This window comes from Equus asinus, chromosome 15, assembly GCF_041296235.1.
Source record: "Equus asinus isolate D_3611 breed Donkey chromosome 15, EquAss-T2T_v2, whole genome shotgun sequence".
In the NCBI taxonomy this organism is placed as follows: Eukaryota; Metazoa; Chordata; class Mammalia; order Perissodactyla; family Equidae; genus Equus; species Equus asinus.
The window spans coordinates 39983127-40005147 of NC_091804.1; the positions used below are offsets into that span (position 1 = coordinate 39983127).

General features: G+C 41.6%; 1 protein-coding gene across 3 annotated transcripts in view; it reads right to left on the bottom strand.

Moving 5' to 3' along the window:
* Positions 1-1368: 1368 nt before the first annotated feature.
* ADNP (activity dependent neuroprotector homeobox) overlaps positions 1369-22021 on the bottom strand; it is a 33676-nt gene continuing 13023 nt past the window's right edge. For all 3 annotated transcript variants that reach the window (XM_070486132.1, XM_070486133.1, XM_070486131.1), the window contains 3 exons: positions 12156-12268; positions 10323-10415; positions 1369-5561 (listed from right to left, as the gene is read on the bottom strand). In XM_070486132.1, the coding sequence (XP_070342233.1) occupies positions 2451-5561; positions 10323-10415; positions 12156-12263 (3312 nt within the window). In that variant the 5' untranslated portion in view covers positions 12264-12268 and the 3' untranslated portion in view covers positions 1369-2450. The remainder of the gene's footprint in view (positions 5562-10322; positions 10416-12155; positions 12269-22021) is intronic.

Sequence of the window (22021 nt, forward strand, 5' to 3'; positions counted from 1 at the left end):
CCAGATTATTCCAAAAGTAAACAGTCGCAACAACATTCTTTTAAAATGGCTTTTATTGAGACACTTTCAGGGCTTCTGCAACATTCCTAGTTGGGGATCTTCTTTCTTTCCAATCTTAGGTGGCTACACTCTTTTCTAAACGCCAACAAGGCCCACCCTCACTACCTCAGCAAGGAAGCGCACTCATCTCTCTCTGCTCAAACGTCCAACCAGGTTACGTCCCCCACTCTGCTATCTTGCACAAGTCTTGCTGGTACGCCACACAGGACTCATGAGCCCAGGCTAGGTTCTTCCCACCTGTTAACTAGGCAGAGTAACTTCAAAACAAACGTGGGATGCCTTAACTTCACCTGGTACTACTATTGCTAAGTAAGAGAAGAAACCTTCGCAATGCCAGTGTTTCTGATTTGGTAATCCACAGCATCTTGATTTGGGGACATCCATCCTAAATATTAGCTGGTGTCCAAAGAATTTATACTCTACCTGTTTAACAGATTTAAAACAGCTCCATGCCAGCCTCAAAAGGTTCTGGTCTAGTCTTGTCCTTTCTCCTGTATTGTTTTTGAGAAGCATGACTTAACATTTTAGGGGGAGGTTGGTCAATTCTCTACCCCCAGGTAACAAAAGCACTGACAAATCTTTCGGAAAGAGTCTTAGAAATTATGGAAACCAGCCACTTCAGAACTCTTTAGGCCAGGGTCCCCGAGAGGTGACTGACCAGCCTCTGCACGGACTGGGAGCATCCCTTCAGTGTTATAATTGCTGAAAACATTGGCCTAATTCTGCCTCCTTGTACCTTTCTGTTCTTTAGTTTGAGTTGCTCTTGGGAATCTATGCATAGTAAATATTCCAGCTCTTTCCATCTTCACAGCCCTCTGAATGTGTGATCTCCGAAGCCTTTTTCTCAACAGCAAGGCGGTCAAGACAGTTGTAACAAAAGCAGAGAGTAGTTGCCTGTTTAGTACAATTGTTCCCATTCTAAGGTAAAAACTAACATTTACTTCATTTAGAAGAACACCAGGGCATTAAAATTCTGCTTGCATATTAATACCAATTTACGTTTACATCCTTTTATCACTGAAGACGTTTACATATATAAGCAGGCTCTGCTCCTTAACAAAAGGGGAACCAGAAAAAGACTCAAGGATGTTTACTTCAGCAGTTAAAAAGGAAAAAGACAAAACCAAACCAAACCAAAAGAATCTGTGACAGGTGCCCCAAGAGAGGGCATTCTTTATGCAGTGGCAGGTTTTGGTCTTCCACAGTTTCCTCAGTGGCTGTGGCTTCTATCTCTGATGAAAGAGCCATGGCATCAACTGGCACAAGACATAATGACACACAGGACTGTAACGTGTAAGAAAGCAAATATTTACATTAAGCACAATACAGCAATTTATTTAGATGTTTAAAATGAATACAAAGGGAAAAAAAGATCACAAAATTATACATACTACAACAGTGTGTCATATATTAGATGGTATAAATGAATACACCAGGGTGGTGTTTAACTAAAGATAAAACTAAATATCCAAAAGGCAGCATTCATTGGTTTGCTGCTTCAACACAACACACTTTCATACAGATCTAAAAGGTGTCAAAATTAGTAGCTGCAAAGTCAATTGTTGCCTGTGATTTTAGCTTAAAAGATTCCAGAAAACAGATCTGAAATACCAGTTTTTGTTTTTGTCAGCTGTAATGTCAAGGATATTCAGAACAAGAAAAATTCTATAATACAAGAGAGTCCAGATATATGTCTTACGTGGCTGGCCTCTGTTGCAAGATTGTACAAGGTTATGTGCAAAAACTAAGTCTGTCCAAAAGTCCATACTAGCGCAGGTTCAAGCTTTTGCTAGGTAAACTAGATATAGCGTTTATTACACAGCAAGGGCAACACTAAAAAAAGAAACAAATGGTTTCTATGATGGGTACACAATAACAATATCATAAGCATCACTTGAATAGGTCTAAAAGACTGTACAAATATACATTTCAACTATTCAGAATGAATACATGAAAAAAAATGGATTTTCCCCAAAGTCTACTATACACATTGGACTGGTAGCTTGTATGTTGGCCCTACACTACCATGTGAATCAGGATAACGCTTCTCAAGGACATCCAACCAAACACTTTACAGAGGGAAAGAAATGTTGAGAAGGCAGATAAAATAAACCTCTGCTTTTCCCCATGTGCGTTCGTGAGCCACCAGCTTATTGGTTTTTCACATTTAGTTACTGTGTCTGTCACAAGCAAGTCCTGAATCAAGATCGGCCAATCATGTGTCACAGACTTAGAAATAACCACTGGGACTGCAGTGGCCACATGTTCCCACAGCCTGATGACCCAGCACTCAAAAGGCAGTACCAGTTAGAATACAGCTTCGCAGTCATAGTGAAGAGAGCACAGAGTGCCAGGCTGCAGCATGTCACCGATGGCAGAGAACCTGGCACTTACGCCTGTTGGCTGCTCAGTTTAACTCCGGTTAAGCTGCCATGCATCGGCTCAGCTACTCCATCAGTCATGTTGTCAAACTGCTCCCCATCTTCACTGTCAATTGTGCTATTCTGCCACTCTATCTGTGGGTTGGATAAGCGCTCATCATTTTCAGATGCATTCTTCCACTGTGACTGGTCCTTGGACCAAAACCCTTCAACTTTTCCATAGGAACTATTCTTCCATTTCAACTGCTCTCTGTCACCTTGCATGGTAGCCTTTTTTTTGGCAGCTGGCTTACTGCTCCTAGCATCTTCACTCTGGGAAGACTCATCGGACCAGGTTCCTGGTTTCATTTCACATGTGTTGTCCTCAAAGTCTGATGCTTGTTGGGAACCAGGGCCACTCTCAGAGGGAGAAGCCCCATCTTTCCACTCAACAACATCGTCTTGGTCAACCTCACTATCAGAAGCATCATGCATTAGTTTGGTTGGTTCCTCAGTCAAATGAACAGTTGCATACTTTGAACCATCTTCCTCTTTTTGGTCTAGCTTCTCCTCAGATTCTAAAGCATCCTCAGAAATTACCTTCGGTATGTGTTCCTCTCGGTTATCATTGGGGATTTTAGGCTCAACTTCGAAAACAGGGTCAAAAGGGCTACCACTTCCATTGGATTCTTCTTCCAAGTGTTCAAAACTGTCTGAGGAACTGTCATCTTCCTTCCCAAGGGTGAGCTTTTTGTCAGCAGTTTTACTAGCATTGACTCTAGAATCTTTCTCATCGTGATTTTCAAATAGCCACTCAGCATCGAAATCCATCTCATGCTTAACTTTGTTTAACTCTTTCATGTTGAAGCCCAGTAACACACCAGGCTTGTACTTTTCACAGTCTCGGACACACTTCTTCCTCTTGTTACTAAAATGGGAAGCGATGTCACTTTTCCATAACCATAAACTGGCCGCCAGCTTCTCAATTTCTCTTCTGGTGGGATAGGGCTGTTTGTTGAAATACTTTGTTAGGAAGCTTTTCCTGGCTTCATAGGAATCATCTTCATGACCCTTGGGGTCTAAAGCTAAAACAACAGGCTCCTCAGGCTTCTCTTCAAAAAAGCTGGGTGAATCGCTATCATCATCTAACTTTCGCTTTTTCAGCAAGGGAAATTCCATTTGCTCATAAGTGCGCTTCACAGGTGCCAGGCCCGGTGACTGATTAAGCCGAGAGGGTGCATTTGTCTTATCCTGGCCATTCTGGGTCTTTCCAACACCCCTGCAGTGAACTAGATGTAGAGTGATAGTCGAGGCGGTCATGTTGCTGGTATACACACCAAGGCAATGGATACATTTGTAGGTGAGCTTTTTCTCCACTGGGTGAACCGTCTGAATCACTTGGTGCCGCTCTCGTAAGTGATGTGCAAGTGCATCAGATATGGGTCCTTTTAGGATTGAAAAGCAAAGAGGGCAAAGGGTTTTCCCAACATCTTTTTTATAGGGCACTGCAGCCTGAGGTGAACTTTTAACAGGGATATCTGCCTTTTCCTGAACTTTTGGCTGTGGCTTTGGAGGGACTGGAGGGTTATTTTGAGCATGGTAAGCAACAGATTCAGCTGGGGCATCCCTCAGGTTGTATGTGGTTACAAGGAGATGGATGTTAGTGTGACTACCCTGCTGCAATGTCAAATCAAAACTCAAAGTAGAATCTGTTTTAGGTCCCATCTCTTCATCAATGTGAACCATCCGCATGTGTGCCGCCATCTTTTCCACATCATTGAAAGTTGACCGACAATATGGACAAGACAGACCATGAATTAACATATGGTTGAGCAGGGTATCTGTGGGCAAATAGCGATTACAGTAGAGGCATTTGCTAGTAAAATTGTGTATTTTCATAATGTAGTTGGCTACTGCTGGGACTTTCTCAGCTTTATGTTCTTTTTCGAAGTGCACACTATAGACATTTTCAGGAAAAAGCTCATTACAGATTGTACATATTTTCCACTTCTGAGTTGAGGAAGTATTGGCTGGGGGAGGGCCCGTGGCAGCCGCAGTAGGTTTGGAACTGGACTGACCTAATACTCTGGATGCCTGTGACTGGGAGAGGGAGGGAGACTTTAACTGGCCTGATGAAAGAGAAGAGGCATTAGCAGACTGCAGGGAGTACCTTGCTGGCGCCTGGGACCTCTGCTCTGACCCAAGCCCGTAAGATCTTCCGTTTCCACTTGGAAGTAACTGCTTCACAGACTGAGACTGCTGAGGGATGGAAACTGGTGCATTGCCACTGAGACCCAGTCTCATTGACTGACCAACGCCATAGCCCTGGCCTACAGATTTGACTCCATAGTTGTTCTGCTGTAGGTGAACACTGGACATCATGTTGACTCCTGTAGAATTTAAGTTAGGCTTTGGTATTGAGAGTCGATTCACCATCTGCTGTGATGGCAAAGACCGGACGTTTCCAGAAGCAAGGGAACCAATTCTTGATTGGAGTCCCATGCCCTTCTTCTCTTGAGGTTTGGGAGCAATTAACATCAAGGGTTTGGATCGGGGAACCACCACGTTCGTGTGCCCAATCATGGCAGTGACCTGATAACCTATGCGTTCGTGGTCTTCGATGACATGTTGTACCAAAGCTTCGTAGGACTTTGGCATGAAAAGGCATCGCTTGCAGTGAATACTACTCTCTTCCCGGGCATTTGAGCCTAAGGGGACTGCACCGTTGAGTGATTTTTCACCTGCCTTTGCTATGTAAGGTGCTGCCACGTGCTGAAAATGTTCCCTGTAGATGTGCTTTCTAACTATTTCATAAAGAGGGTCTCGGTAAGTGCACTTCTTACAGTAATAAACAGCTTGCTCTACACTGTCAGCCTGCTTAGGTTTAAGGCCATCATTTTTGCTTTTCTCTTTGAAAGTGCTGAGGCTGCTACTTGGTGCGCTGGCGTTTGGAGCATGAAATATTTTAATGTGTGTTTCCAAAGTCTTTTTATCCGCATTGAAGGTACAGTAGGGGCAATTAAGGAGAATCCTATTTTCAAAGTCCTCACTATGGACATTCCGGAAATGACTTTTGTAGGCAGAGAAGAATTTTGAAGAAAATGGACAAGCACTGCAGCAAAAAGGTTTTGTCCGATAGTCCTAAAGAAAAGACAAAAACTGGAATCAGAACGCCACTTCAGACAGGCAGGAAAGCTTCCAGGGTTTTTCCCTAGATATTCTCCATTTTTAATAAACATAACGTTCTTTTTAGAACTGAAACTCTGTAATGCATTGATTTGAGTATAATTTTTTCTTTTGCAAAATAAATTTATGAAATATAAACTCAAACGAGAAAGTTGCTTTAAACTAAATATTTTTATTTGGGTCCCACAGTATAAATAAAAAACTGAATTAAAAGACTGGAGTCACATTTGCTGATGAGTTTTAGACAAACCGAAGACAAACGGGTTCAGGATAAACACTTCACAGTTAGAAATGACGAGAATAAACTACAGCACGTATTGCTTAACGACAGGGATATGTTCTGAGAAACGTGTTGCTAGGCGACTTTGTCATCATGCGAGCATCACTGAGTGCACGTACACGAACCTAGATGGTATAGCCTACTACACACCCAGGCTCTAGGGCACAGCCACCCGTTGCTCCTAGGCTATAAACCTGTATAGCAGGTTACTTTACTGAATACTGTAGGTAACTGTAACACAATGGTAAGTATTTGTGTCTCTAAACATAGAGAAGGTACAGTAAAAATACAGTATAAAAGATAACAAATGGTATGCCTGTATATGGCACTTACCATGAACGGAGCTGGCAGGACAAGTTGCTCTGTGTGAGTGAGTGAGTGAGTAGGAAGGCCTAGGACATTGCTCTACTATACACTTTATAAACATTGCACACTTAGGCTACCCTAAATTTCTTAAAAATATTTTTCTTTCTTCAAAAAATTAACCGTAGCTTTCTATAACTTAATCATCTTTTAATTTTTTAAAAACTTGACTCTTTTGTAATAACACTTAGCTTACAACACAAACACACTGTACAGCTGCATAAAAATATTTTTCTTCATATCATTATTCTCTACGGTTTTTTCTATTTTTAAAGTTTTTTACTTTTTAAACTTTTTCATTAAAAACTGAGACACACACACACATTAGCCAAGGCCTACACAGGACCGTGAACATCACCGTCTTCCACCTCCACATCTTGTCCCACTGGAACGTCTTTGGGGGCAAATAACACACATGCAGCCGTCATCTCCTATGACAACAATGCCTTCTTCTGGAATGCCTCCTGAAGGACCTGCCTGAGGCTCTTCTCGAGGAGGTGTCACTCTTTTCAGAAATACTTCCTTGGTGGTTTGCTTGGTTTCTGTCTTTTTTTCATCACAGATGAGCTTGTAAGCAAATAATGCACCATGAACATTCCACTCTATTAATGAAAACCTTTTGGTGTTGGGGTCCATGTTTTCAAACTTTTTATGGAGCTAGGTAAGGTCTGCAAAAGCTTCTGCTAGACTCTTCACTGCGAATTTTCCTGCGGGTTCTTTTTCTTCTCGTGAAGTTTCCTTTTCTCTCGCCTCTTCTTCAGCTACGCGTTCCTGCCCCAGTTGCAGTAACTCCTCATCAGTCAGTTCCTCAGGAACCACCTCCAGGAGCCCCTCAGCGTCGTCCTCACCCACACCCAGGGTAAGTTGTTTGCCATCTCAACCACAGCCTTGTTGATTTTTGCAACCTCCTCATCCTTGGCAAATTCTTTGAAGTCATGGATGAACCTCCTGAATGTCTTCTTCCAGATGCCATTTATACACTTCTTGGTGACATCACCCCAAGCCCAAGCAAGGTCCTTGATGCAGCCATGGATGTCGTAGTCCTTCCAGAGCTGCATCAGTGTCTTCTTCACTTGCAGCAATAGCCTGGGCAAAGGTCCTCCTCGGGTAGTAGGCCTTAAAAGCTGCTGTAACTCCTTGATCCATTGGGTGGATCAAAGAGGTGGTGTTTGGAGGGAGAAACACTGCTTTGATATTGGGATGAAGATCACCAACAAAATGAGGATGTCCAGGATCATTATCAACGATAAGCAAAATCTTAAAAGGTATGTTATTCTCTGAAAGTACTTCTCCATTTCGCTGGCATAGCAATTCAGGAGGGCATCTTGGAAGAGGAGCTGGGTCATCCATGACTTCTTATTGCTCCTGTAGTACACTGGCAGTGTGTGCTTACTGATATGTTTGAAGGCCCTGGGGTTTGCACTGTGCCAGATCACAAAGGGTTTCAATTTGTAGCTTGCAACATTGCCCCCAAGCAAGACTGTTGTGCTGTCCTCAAAAGCCTGGAAACCTGGCGTTGACCTGGCCCCTTACGGACGGAAGTCCTCTCAGGCATCCGCTTCCAAAACAGGGAGGTTTCATCCATATTGAATATTTGCTCTGGCAAGTGATTTTCCTCCACAGTCAGCTTATCTAGAGTTTCCAAAAATTCTCCAGCTGCCTTCACATCAGCACCCGCAGACTCACCCTCACTTTCACATTACGTAATGAGTAACGATTCCTGAACCGTTTAAATCACCCAGAGCTGGCAGTAAATTCAACATCATAGTCTGGTCCAGCCTTTTCTTTCAACATTGCAAACAAAGTTTTTGCTTGGGCTACGATCATCATGGTGCTGAGACGGATACACTTCTGTGTCTGGTCTTGAATCCAGGTCATTAGAAGTTTCTCCATGTCTGATATGGGCCCTTCTTGAATTTTTGTTAGTCTTGTTGCCTTCAATGATGCAGATCCTTTAACAACTTCTGTCACTTTGCTCTTGTTCTTCAAGATCGTAGCTATGGTGGAATGGGACATGCCTGACTGGCGAGCAATCACCATCACTGACTTTCCACCTTCATAGTCCTTAATCACTTTTAATTTTGTTTCCAGGTCAATCACTTGATGTGGCCTCTTATTGGCAACATTAGCAGTGGGTTTTGTACGCTTAGGCACCATGATGAACAAAGCAACACGAGATTAAATCAAACACAAGAGAAAATGATGTAATCGAGATGTGGTAACATGAGATGTATGAGGCTGCTGCTGGCATAAGACGGCATACTGTTTCACAGCAAACTTTTTTTATGAGTATAAAGACTACATTCTAAAATAACGATAAAAGGTACAGTACAGTAAATACATAAACCACTACCACAGTCATTCATTATCAAGTTTCAGGTACTGTACAGAACTGTGTGTGTTATACTTTCACAGAACTGGCAGTGCCGTAGGTTGTTTATACCAGGGTCACGACGAACACGTGAGTAATGCGTAGTGCTACGATGTCACTGACTGACAGGAATTCTTTACCTCCATTATAATCTATGGAACCCCACACCCTTGTATATGCAGTCCGTCGCTGACCAAAATATCGTTACATGGCACATGACTGTACATGAAATTGCTTTCACCCCATGAATGAGGAAGTTGCTAAAGGCTTCAGATTTACTATGTAGTAAAATTCAGGGCCCAGACTGTCATGGTGCAATGGGGCAATAACATATAAAGATACACCTTTTATCGTTTCTATCATGGAACAATTTTCATAGAAAAAAGGTACATCTTCAAAAATCTCAAACATTTTTTTCCGTCTGACCGAAGTACGGTGTAGTATTCAGATTTCATTCCTGATCAAAAAACTACTGATTTTGAAAAGTCAGCTTTCTTCTACAAGCCATGCTATTGCTTCTCAAGCAAGAGCAGCTTCAAAAAAAGGAATGAAGTGACAGCTGCTCTGATTCAAATGAAGTTAAAGTTTCCCACAGACTGTAAGGCGTGCTTGGTGTTAAAAAGGCAATCAAGCGCTGCAGAACACACTGGCACAGAGCAACTTCCAGAATTATGCTCACTAACACCTGCACAAGTAGCTCCTCGAACAAGACAGGTGAAACCCAAGTTTGGCAAGAGATTATCCTTTCTCTCTAGAAACTTACTGTTTCAGATACCGGTTTGAACCAAAATGAAATACTCTGCTTTTCCCTAAAGTGCAACCCTTCTTTAGTGCTAGAATATTGGGCTTTGGGATTCGTAAAACTGAATTAACTAAATGATATGCCCCACTGGAAAGCTTTCCTATTGACTGCTGGTTAATACCTTTTCCTTGAGCATTACTAAGAAAGAACCAGACAGCTACACTACAAATTTCTGAGGCAGAGTTAAAAAGCACTAATTCCCTGCCAAGTATGTTCTGACAGAAAAACAGGTCAACAATCCAGCAATCACTACTGAAAGAGGTAACGGTAAAGTTTAAACTACCAATCACTTCTCCCCGTGGAAAAGGAAACACCACCTCTATCTCCATCTTTGTCATAGATAGTTGTTGGCATTGCTGGCACCTTGAACTATCTAATATTGCTTTTAAATTCCAATTTGTAAAAATTTAAGTTACACCTCTATCACTGACATCCTATAGAACCATCTATCCCATCTTACTCAACCCCTATGGCGGGGGGAACAGGGGGCAGGCGCACTAACATCAACATACAGGAATAAGAAAACTTAAATGGCAGGAAGAGTCCGATCCTCCCCTCTCCAGAACAGAAAAATGATGGATAATCTAGATGAACAGAATGTGAACATTTTAGACACAGAAGAGCCAAAGTACTTCTCGGAGCGAACGGTGGTATATAGTGGGCTTTAGAACTTTTAAGTAACAAAATTTCCTATTCTTCTTACACTTGAAGCTTTAGTCTAATGACAAAGATGACAAAAAGTTCTTCACTAATTTTCCCTACCACTTAGGAAAATATGAAATAATTTTGACACTTTCCACATTAGGCTGTTGCCTACAAACAATGCGTTACTATGAAGGGTCTCGGGCTGACCACGGAGTGTACCAGGGATGCTATCGGGAGGTCTCTTGGGCCACTTACCTGGTTTTTTGTAAGTGAAGGGTCCCACAGTCCTACATCCTCCCATGTAGTGTTTTTCAAATAAAAGTCATTAGGTTCAAACTGTTTAAAATCCTAGAAAACAGTGAAAGAAGTTTACAAAAACACAGCGGTATCAACTCTAGCCCAATCTTACATATAAATTTTCTCTCTTAACTAGGGCTGGGGAGATACACAGGAAAAACCACCCCACCAGGAACTAAACTAGGAGCAACGAAGCTCTTAAGAAATACAAAAAGGCACATGGAAGCTGCAGTGAACATTTTCTATCAACCAAACATTCCCTTTGTGGTCAGCCAGGTTTCCAAGGAAACTGCTGAAAGTTCTAATTAAGTAAAAAAGTTCAGCCACATATTAATACCAAAGCACCCTTCCAGTGTTGTAACTCATCAGTTGTAGTATTAGAATGAGCGTAAGATAGCAATGTTTGCTTACAGCACTACAGATGTGATATTCTGGTTCTGTGCAAAAAAAAAAAAGAAAAGGGAGCGGGGACTGGGAAGAAAACTCTGAAAGAGAAGAGAGAAAGCTATTTAAAGAAAGTAAGCAGTATTATGTTAAATTTATACTCTTATGGAAAAATCTAACGGCTCACCTCCCCCCAGGCTGGGACGATAAAGTCTTAGGGGAAAATTCACTTTGCTCCTAAGAGGTTCACAGTTCAGTGAGAAAGTCAAGTACATGCAGGTTCCAGAGTATGTAATGGGTATAATAACGGGAGGAACAGATCAAATACAAGATATTACTTATTATTATAATATTATTATATTATTATTTACTCTTGAAGATTATGAACGGCGTTTCATGGGGCAGATCGACCTGAACTCGAGGGGATGGAGAGTCGAGTGAACTCTTACACTGGAGACAACACAAGCAGAGAAGCCCACTTTCGAGAAGTTTTAGTCTTCATGATATACCCCTAGAGTATTATTAGTGGGGATCAGGAAAAAAAACCTATTGCATGGAGGAAATTGTTTTACTTTCAGTTCCATCAGACGTTACTGAGTGCCCAGGACGTGCCCAGCACTGTCCTAGATGCTGTGGGTACATGAATGGACAAGGTCGTTATGGTCCCTGGCCAGCTGGAACTTAAATGCTAGTGGGGAAAACAGCTTTAAACATTCCTTTTCAGTTAGAGGCTTCAACCAACTAACCACAAGACCTGGAGCAATGAGATCTGGAATGGAGGAGACCATTGCACTGGCTACCCCACAGGGCTGTTATAAAGCTCATAGAATAAAACGGCTGGAAAGAGAGTTTATAAAGTCTAAACTGCTACACAGGGGAAGGTAATAGTCTATGATGGGTCAAAAGGACCAACAAATGCTCAAATCCTGAGGAAAGAGACAAGCACCCAACCCCCCAGCTTCAACAATCAGAAGGGCAACCAGCACTTCAGGCACATCAGGAGGTTAGGATCTCGAGTCCCACAGACAGACCCTGACACAGCCTTAGTTGCGAGCTGGACCTATTTCTTCCTTGGTTCTTCACCTGTAAACTGGAGATCAGAATTTCTACATCCCTCCAGGGCTTGTTTGCAGGGTCTGAATTTAGAGGCAGTCTTAAAGCACCCAGCAAGTGTCTGACATGCGCACCTTCTCACTCGTAATGCTTTTGCTTCAGGATGCAAAGAGGAAAAAGCCCATTTTAGGCAAAAGGGAACAAGTCAGGCTAAATGAGAAAGTTCTGGTGAACCTAATGCTGTGGGTAAAATTCAGAATCACACCTAAGAATTAGCCATCCTGGCTGCTGACACACAAAGTAACAGACCAGAAGCTGAGTCATGTTAAAATTAAAAAATGACATGCTACTTACTTCTATGTGTTCTTTACAGTATTCCAACCCAATGTCACTAAGTATTTTTTTCACAGTTTTCCGGGCTTTTCTTAAACTGCCAAGATTGTTGACAGGAAGTTGGAACATAGTTTCTATTGGGAAAAAAAAAATTTAAGTCAAGTCAAAACATGTACAATTTGTAATATTTACTAATTCTACTGATGGTAGGATCACAAACCCTGGCCAAGTTTGACAAAAAAGTGAGTAGATATCCTTATCTAGTATGTTCTGAACACTTAAAGCAGGCAGGCAAAGTGCTCTCTAATTTTTTTCTATTTTTAACAGGACATTTTAGTGATGACCTTAAAAGTTGAGAATTCAGGTAATAATGCCAACTGATTATTTTAAAATCAAGTGTGAGTGCTTTTCTCTTTGTGATGTTAAACCTCCAAAAATAGAAAATTGTTCACCGTTTCAGCATTATTATTACCACATAATTTCGAGTGCCAGGGAAAAGAAGTTTTTGTTGTCTGGGAAATGTCCTGCACATTGGTATGGTATTCTTTTTCTTTTAAAGATTGGCACCTGAGCTAACAACTGTTGCCAATCTTTTTTTTTTTTTTCCCTTTCTGCTTTTTCTCCCCAAATCCCCCCAGTACCTAGTTGTATATTTTAGTTGTGGGTCCTTCTAGTTGTGGTACGTGGGAAGTCACCTCAACGTGGCCTGATGGGCAGTGCCACGTCCGCGCCCAGGATCCAAATCAGCAAAACCCTGGGCCTCCGTAGCGGAGCGCGCAAACTTAACCACCCGGCCACAGGGCTGGCCCCAGCTATGGTATTCTTAAAGAAACATCCTTAAAAGTTTCTGTACACTACCCAAACTAAAGACACTAATGGTTGTGTAACGTGCCCCGCAGCCGGCACCATACCTGGACAAAAACACTCACTCACTGTCATGGAATGAATGCTGAGACAGGGAAAAGCTGTCCACTCAGCATCAGAGCAAATAACAATCATTACAGACTTTACGGGATTCTTTAGAAAAATGAAAAGCCTGTATGTATGTGAGGGAATTGAAAAATTATTTAAATGACCTAACATATTAAAGCAGAAATTCAGATCCACTTTCCCAAGTTTCTTAAAAACAAAGGTTAAGAAAATAAAATTAGTAAAACTTGGGCAGTTGAGAATTTGTATGGCTTCCAATGTGACCATAAATATTTCCCATAAAATACGGTAAGAATTTATCATCAAGTTAATAATCCAAATCAATTGTTCAGGATATAAAGTAGTTCTAAGAAGCAAAAACAAAAATCAAAGCATCAGGAATTAAAATTTAATACATGCAAATCTGGTTTTCTAATTAATAAGCGCTGTTACTCTATAAAACCACTACCATTTGTAAACCACAATCATAAAGTCAACTAATCCAAATGGAGTAAGATAGCACATTGCCTCACTTATTATTTGAATCTAAAAATCAATATTAACTATAAAGAAATGGAAAAGAAAAGAAAAAAATAGTAAAGCCTACCAAAACAAACAGTAACTCCTAGAAATTCTGAATCTGGATGTGTTACCAGAACTCAGAAGTCTCAAAATATTCTATATGAAGTACCAAAGTGCAGTTGAGGCCAAAAGAGGAATGCGGTTCACTGAAAAACACTCCTCAGCCTTCTCCTCCAGATGGAAGTGCCGCTAGCTCCGAAGCGTGACTGTCGTGTCCTCTGCACTATCTGCCGTCCAACAATTTGTGTACTTAGCTAAGAGCAGACTAAAAGTCACTTCTGATACAAATTAATGTGCATTCAAGGCCAAATCCATTATTTCATATGGAAATGTTTATACCATCTTTTTGATGGTTTTTTATCAGGTGCTTGATAGAACAGTTCCCACAAACCAGGTCATTTAGAAAGAACCAACCACCTGACAGAAAAATGTTTCAGAAATACAGAACATGTTGTTACAAGCTAATTCTGAAGAGACCAGCGATCAAAATGGATGTCCACAGACACTGAAGTCTGAGGAGAGACATCTTGTTTCTCTATTCATTTCATAAACTCTCTGTGGCCAAAATCCAGCAGTTCTTTTGGAACTTCCCAAGTAACCCTGCTTCACTTTAGAGCAGAGAGGTGCCTAGAAGGCAGCCATTAGTGGGCTTCCCTGCCTCCTGGGTAAGCAGCTGGACATCTCAGCAAAACACATACACAAAGATTTGGAAATGTTGCCACCAACCTATATAGAAAACATCCAAGGGAGTCAAACTGCAGCTCAGGATGAAGGAAAACCCATTCTCCTATGGGAAGATACCAGACAGTCTAAGTGCCCACCCCCCGCTGACCAGTCATTGTAGAGCTCCAGATGAAGCACCTCACTGTGTGGGAGATGCCCAATTTATCCACCTACAGACCCGAAAACGTGAACGTGCTCATAAGGCAGCTGCATTACAAGAAACTTCTAATTTATAAAAAGTGACATTTCAGCCATAGAGTAAATCTCGTTTACTTATTTAGGCTGAATTAAACAAGCTTATAAATACAACAGCAATACTGTTTATTGGAAAATGCTGTACAAAAAATAGTTCTTTGTTCTATGAGTAGTAACTAGGAGGAACCCAAGTTAAAGTTTACACTGAAAGATGTACCTACTGAGTTAGGATCATAACTGTCTCATAAGCATATTTCTGACATTCTAAGAATCTTGGGAATTCTATCATCTGCCCCTTTCCCCACATAGAGGTGCCCTCCGTCTATCCGCTTAGGGAGACCATCTCCAAGATTTTGTCCATTTGGAATTGGAATAACACATCCATATGCATGAGCATCCTCAAAATATTTAGGAATATTCTTCTGCCTTTTTTTTGCTTTAAATAAAACACCCCACCCCGCCCCGTATACAAAACAGGCACACAGTACAGGACTATGTGCAAAGAAGGCTCCCTCTCACTCCTATTCTCTAGCCACACAGCTCCCCTTCCCAAAAGGCGCCACTGTTACCATTTCTTGAACTTTTCTACGCCTGTAAGAAGCCAAAGTTTCCTTAAAAGAAAGTCTCCAACAAACCCCATCAGTTAATGTTAGAATTATTATGGGTGATAAGAAAAAGAACTCAAGAGCCCTATGCCCTTTTTTTTAGCTTACTGCTTGCTGTTAAGAAACAACTTCAGGGACCGGCCTGGTGGTGCAGTGGTTAAGTGCGCACGTTCTGCTTCGGTGGCCCGGGGTTCACCGGTTCGGATCCCGGGTGTGGACACGGCACCACTTGACATGCCATGCTGTGGTAGGTGTCCCACGTATAAAGTAGAGGAATGTGGGCATGGATGTTAGCTTAGGGCCAGTCTTCCTCAGAAAAAAAAGGAGGACTGGCAGATGTTAGCTCAGGGCTAATCATCCTCGGGGGAGAAAAAAAAAAAAGAAACAACTTCAAATCAACAGCTGGCTCCAGGGTTCATTAATGTTATCTATTTGAGTCTTGTTCAGAAACTTTTACAAAAATTACTCCTGGCCTCCTCCCCACCCCTCAAAAGCCCTTTGAATTAGGAATTTGGACAGGGGACCCATACTTTAAGTCTCTAACTGAGGGGTTGGAACAGAGAAAATAGGAAATTGACTGCCTGAGATTAAGGGCTATTTCCTCACTTTTGAATAGAAAGAGAGCTTAAAAACAATTTTTTTTTTTGAGGAAGATTAGCCCTGAGCTAACTACTGCCAATTTTCCTTTTTGCTGAGGAAGACTGGCCCTGAGCTAAAATACATGCCCATCTTCCTCTACTTTATACGTGGGACGCCTACCACAGCATGGCTTTTTGCCAAGCAGTGCCATGTCCGCGCCTGGGATCCAAACCAGCAAACCCTGGGCCGCTGAGAAGCAGAACATGCACACTTAAACGCTGCGCCACTGGGGCGGCCCCAAAACAAAATATTTATAAGCATTACTCTTACAGAGGAAGATGCCTTACAATAATGTCAAAAGTTGTCTAGAGACGGGCTTACTTTCTCGCCAGATCTGCCCCCAGGTGGCTAATCCTTTCTCTTGAGCCTCCCTGGCTATCAGGACGGCCATTTTCACCAGGTCAGCACCATTATCCCATTAGCAAGGAGAGTTCCCTTCAGCCAAACCATAAACCTCTCAACTTATGGCATAAAAAAGGGAAAATAGCCAATTTAATAGAACAGAATGATTGTTCACCTGTTTATCAATCATTTTCAGTCTCTACACTTTGCCAGTCAATGTGCTAGGAAAAGAGAGATGAATAGGACACAGTTCTTTCCCTTCAACAAGAGTCCATCACTTCTAGGAGACAGGACCTAGAGGACACTGCAGGCACTCGGTCACTGGAGTAAAGATGCTTGTTTTTGCCCGCCCAACTTCCTCGTGGAACCATCCCGGCCACAGCTGATGTGCTGTCAGGAGGCCCGTTCTCCATCAGAGCAGGGTACACATGACTCAGACTGACCAATGAGAGTATGTTGCCTCTGCAGACACTGATTAGTACACAGCTGGACATACGCCACAAACAGGGCTGATAGTGATGCTGAAAAGGAGAGTCAGGACCTGCCACCACATGGAGAAAGCAGAGGGAGGGAAAAAGTCCTGCTGTCACTGCTTAAGGTCCTCAACCCAGCTGTGCCTGAAAGACAGCCCACCCCTCCACCCCAACAACTTATTACAGACGAGCAAACAGGATTATTTTCGCTTAAGCTTTGGTTCATGTCACCAAAAGTCTTGGCAGACCCACTGGACAGCAAGACACAAAAGCAGTGAATAAGTAAGAGGAAAGATGGGGAATTTTATGAACAATAATTATACTTGTGAATTGGGTCTAGTAGGAAGAACATGAGTTGCCATGTTCAGTTCAACTGTTCCCCCACCCCACCCCCCGTACAAACTACATCAGGAAAATGCAGTTATTCGCAAAGATGCTTCGACCTCTGGTTTCAAAAACACTGTATGGAAAGAGTCACTTTCTAAACTCTAAAAGATTTTGGGGAAAGCTCAATGACCTAGTAATAATAGAGTTAACATTTGCAAGTGTTTTATTACTAAGTGAAGATAAGTAGCTTTTGGGTAAGCATATGCCATCTGATGAACTAGACTTCAATCAACATTTTTTGAGAATGATTTAAAATCACTTTTTAATGATTCAGCCACATTCCTTCCTATTGATCTTTGCAAATTATACCCACACCTACTGACTGGGGCCAAAACATTAAAGTTTTACTAATCCTGGCCAAACTCCTACTCACGTGCTTTCTTAGAAAGCAAGAGTCAGACTGAAGTGAAAATCTGAGATCCGTAGCCCTGGGCTACAGATGAATTAAAACCATATAAATTATACACAAGACTAATCAAATACACGCACCTCTTTTCCCTCCAAATACCAAAAGCCAAAATACTCCTTTACTCCAAGTGCCAAGAGGGTAAATAAAGGCAGAGACAGCCTGTCTCATGAGGAAATCTCTGTAGGCTGTACAGGGGAAGGCTGATGATACATCAGTGACTGTGAACTTTACTTAAGCAAAGAGGCCATTAGCCAAGAAACACAATTATAATCATGTATGAAACAAGAGCTCTGGCAAAAGGCTTGGGATCTAGTCAGGTGCTGCACTCAAGACTCTTCTGGGTCAGCAAGATGGAGGGGAACCCAAGAGCTGACAGTGCTAGTTCAGCAGGCTCAAGGCAAGGTTTGCAGAACCTGACGCACCAAGAGTCAACGGGCCTGTCTATGTATGGTAATCCCTCTGCAAAGCCACCAGATCAAGAATAGCACCATTTAGTCCCTGTTTTTAGTGGTAGAAGAAAAGCATTTATAACCTTTTTTGCCATCAGAAAGTAAAGACAAAAACAAACAAAGACATAAAACCCAAGCCTAAATCTTTGACCAGGCACAGATAAACCACCAAGACAGGAGAAGAAAAAAAGTCTCCAAATCACTTCTCCAGATTACACTGTAACCTACTGCAAGTATGGATCTAGCAGGGTATTTTCCAGTATCTAATTCTTCATATTTTTACGTGCATCCTTATATGATGTTTTCCAAGTTCCTAATAAGAAAATATGGTGCTAATTTAACATGCCAGAAAACACAGAAGCAAATATGACAGTGTATCTTAGTTTCCATCACCCGCTACTTTCTAATATTTGGGAACTGAACTCTGAACATATACCAGGAGTGACAACTAATGCATCAGTTCAACTGTTCCCCCACCCCACCCCCCATTCAAAGAGGTCAAATCCTTGTTTATAAGAAATCTTAGTTAAAATACAAAAAAGATAAAAAGTAGAGGGGCTCAGGTTGAAATGGAGAGAGGAATAAGGAAAATTTCACTGTTTCCAAGTATTTCCTTGAAATAGTTACTTGTCTAAACTAAGCTCATAATGCAACTTTATGCCAAGGTGGCAGTCTACTGAAATGTAGCGTCTGGACCTAGTGGGCAATCAACCAAAGCAGGAAGTTTGAAGGCTAGAAAAGAATTCCAATAGTTTACTGAAAGTCTCCCCTAAATAAAATTATAGTCTGATGGTTATAAGAAGCCCAGAGGAGACTAAAGATTAAAACATGGCTTATATACTTTGATGTTGTCTTTTAAATATTTCTACGTTAAAGCTGTGAAGTGTATACATATATATATGGTCTCTCTGGGAAGCTCTTGTACCGGGCCAGGGCGACCCAAAGGCTGGAAATGATGCCACTGCCAATGAAGACAAACAGCAGCCGTATTTTCTAAGTTAATGAAAATTAGGAAGACATTCAAGCTACTACAACATAAACAATTTTATTTTTGGTAATACCATCAACCCAAATTAGTATGTAAGAAATTCAGACCCTCAATACTTAAAACAAAGTACTCCAATTAATGCTGATGCAAGTATTTATATGAAGATCTTATAACCCAAACTGGGGTTTAAGAGTCAGATATTTGACGTTTCTTTAAACCACTGATCTAACTAAAAAATATTGTTATGCTATTTTCTGAGAGGCACAGGCATTTTAAGACTCCCATGAAGAGAAGCAAAGCATCAGTTACTTCACTGCTACCCACAATGGTACTTTTTAAAAAAACTCAGATTTTGTCACATTTCCGTGGAAACATTTAGGACCCATTAAGGTAAAAATTATTATTTAGGCAGAAGAAAACATCATTCCCATATTTATGCACTCTCTTCTCCTGCCGCCCCTCAGCAACATAGTTAATACCTGTCAATATCACTCATTGAGAAAAATTGTGGTCATTGTAAAACGCTGTTTCTTTTTATAAATTAATGAGCGCTTATCCTTCCTGACCCAGGATCTGAAGTGGTGAACGGACACTTCATTTGCTTTTAAGAGTGTCACTAAGTCCTACATTTAAGTTAAACCAGTTGTAAAAAGGTTTATATATTTGTATTTTTAAAAATGAACCTTGCGGCTGGCCCCGTGGCCGAGTGGTTAAGTTCACGTGCTCCACTGAAGTGGCTCAGGGTTTTGCTGGTTCAGATCCTGGGTGCCGACATGGCACCGCTCATCAGGCCACGCTGAGGTGGTGTCCCACGTGCCACAACTAAAATATACAACTATGTAGTGGGGGGATTTGGGGAAAAAAAAAAGAAAGAAAAGAAAGAAGATTGGCAACAGTTGTTAGCTCAGGTGCCAATCTTTAAAAAAAAAAAGAGAACCTTGTTAAAGCCTTGCGAGAGCAACCCTCCAATGAGTGAGCACACTAAGACGCTAGGGCCCATTCAGTCTGGAAGCAATCATCTATTCAATCTTTTTCTAAAACACACAGTCCCGAACAGAAGCAGCTTATCTTTCAATTTCCTATAAGCTTGGGCAAAAGACCGTCCAGATGCCAGGGGCTCTTCACAGAAAGGCAGCCCTGTCTCCTCCCTCTCCTGCCCTCCTCAATCCCAAAGACCACACAAGTCACAGCCTGACTCTCCAGGGGCACAGTGCTCTTCTGGATTAGCAGATAAAACTTCGCAGCATGATAGAGGTCAGGGGAAAAAGTTTAGTCTTCTCACTCCTTAATCTTACCAGAAAATGTGCAGCAGTGTCGGGGCTAAAAAAGGGAGTATTTGGAAAGCTCAGGAGAAAGAGAAACTACTTTGCAAATAAAGACAAAAGTTAAATTTGGATAATGAACATCAATTATACTGCTTAGGATAATCATATTAGAATACTGTAAAGACAGACAAGAAGCAGGCAAAAAAAATATAACCAATTTCTGTTTTCTTCTTTTCTTTCTTTTTTTTTTTTTTGAGGAAGATTAGCCCTGAGCTAACTGCTACCAATCCTCCTCTTTTTGATGAGGAAGACTGGCCCTGAGCTAACATCCATGCCCATCTTCCTCTACTTCAAACGTGGGACGCCTACCACAGCATGGCTTTTGCCAAGCGGTGCCATGTCCACACCCAGGAGAAGCGGAACGTGCGAACTTAACTGCTGCACCACCGGGCCAGCCCTGTTTTCTATTTTTAACTACTAACTGCATAGGCTTTTACTATTCTCTCAGTTTGATAATTAAAAAACCCCAATTAATTGAGCAAAGTGTCAAATACAAAATTGCCTCCACTTCAGGAAAAAAACTTTGATTTTCTTCAAGTTTTTCACTCAAAGCAATTATTAAACTCCTTATAATTACGTTTTCATAACTATTTCTTTGGTAGACTGTATTTGCAAGGCAAAGTGAGTATATTTCTCTAAATAAAGCATCCTGTACAAAAACATCTGGTCTCTTTCTATAAACAACACGTGAACGCCTTCCACAAACAAGCTGCTCTAAGGGACTCTCTTCCTGCTTGATCATCTCGAGCGAGGGACACACAGCCCACCAGGCAGCTCACTCCACACTGGACAGCTCTGTTCACAAGTTTACTCTTCACAGTGTTTTGTAACCTGGCCACAGCTCTCTCTTCAGCTATAGAAGTCTAATTTACTCAGACACATCTAACAACCTTTCAAGTTTTTATGACACTTCCTCCTTTCCTCCCAAGTCTTCCTCCTTCTCCAAGTTAACCACGCTCAGTTCTTTTCACCATTCCTTCTGTTATCACATAAGCCAATCTCTAACTGATGGGCTCCAGTTTGTCAATCTCTTTGGTGCCCTGAATAAACTGGCATTCCAGCTATGACATAATCAGAAGATCAAATGGGACAACACTTTTCTAATTCTGGATATTATTTCTATTTATTTATTTTTGTGAGGAAGATTGACCCTGAGCTAACATTTGTGCCAATCTTCCTCTATTTTGTATGTGGGATGCTGCCACAGCATGGCTTGATGAGCAGTGTGTAGGTCTGTGCCCAGGATCTGAACCTGTGAACCCTGGGCCACTGAAGTGAAGCATGTGAACACAGCCACACCACCACTGGGCCGGCCCCTGGATATTATTTTTAAATTAATGCTCCTGAAAGGTACATTTCTGTAGGTGGCAGCCACTTCACACATATGACTACAACCAACCAAAGTATTTTTTTTTTTTGCATATGTGCTGCCTTTTTCAGCATTAGCTGGTTCAGCTGATGGGAAAAAAGATTTTGCACTGAATCCATGTCTAGTTAGAAAGGAAGGAACTATCAATAGTCTTTTGGTGTGTTCTCAATTGAAGGGGCATGAGCATTTTGATTCCAAAATGAAAAAGAACACCCAGGAAACACAAGAGATTGAGATTTACAGTGAAAAGCAAAAAATTAACTGAAATGTTATGAAAAAGCAGCACTTTGAATCAAAGATGCTAGGGGTTGCCTAATCTCCTCTTCTCGTTTTACAGATTAGCAACTGAGATGCAGCAACTGGCCTGAGGGTGATCAGCTAGTCAGTGGCAGCCAGGCCTCAAGAGCATCTCCAGATCTAGGATGCAGTGCTCCTCCCATTACCCATGCAGATGAAGCTCTGATCTCTGACACTGATTAAAAGTAAACAACA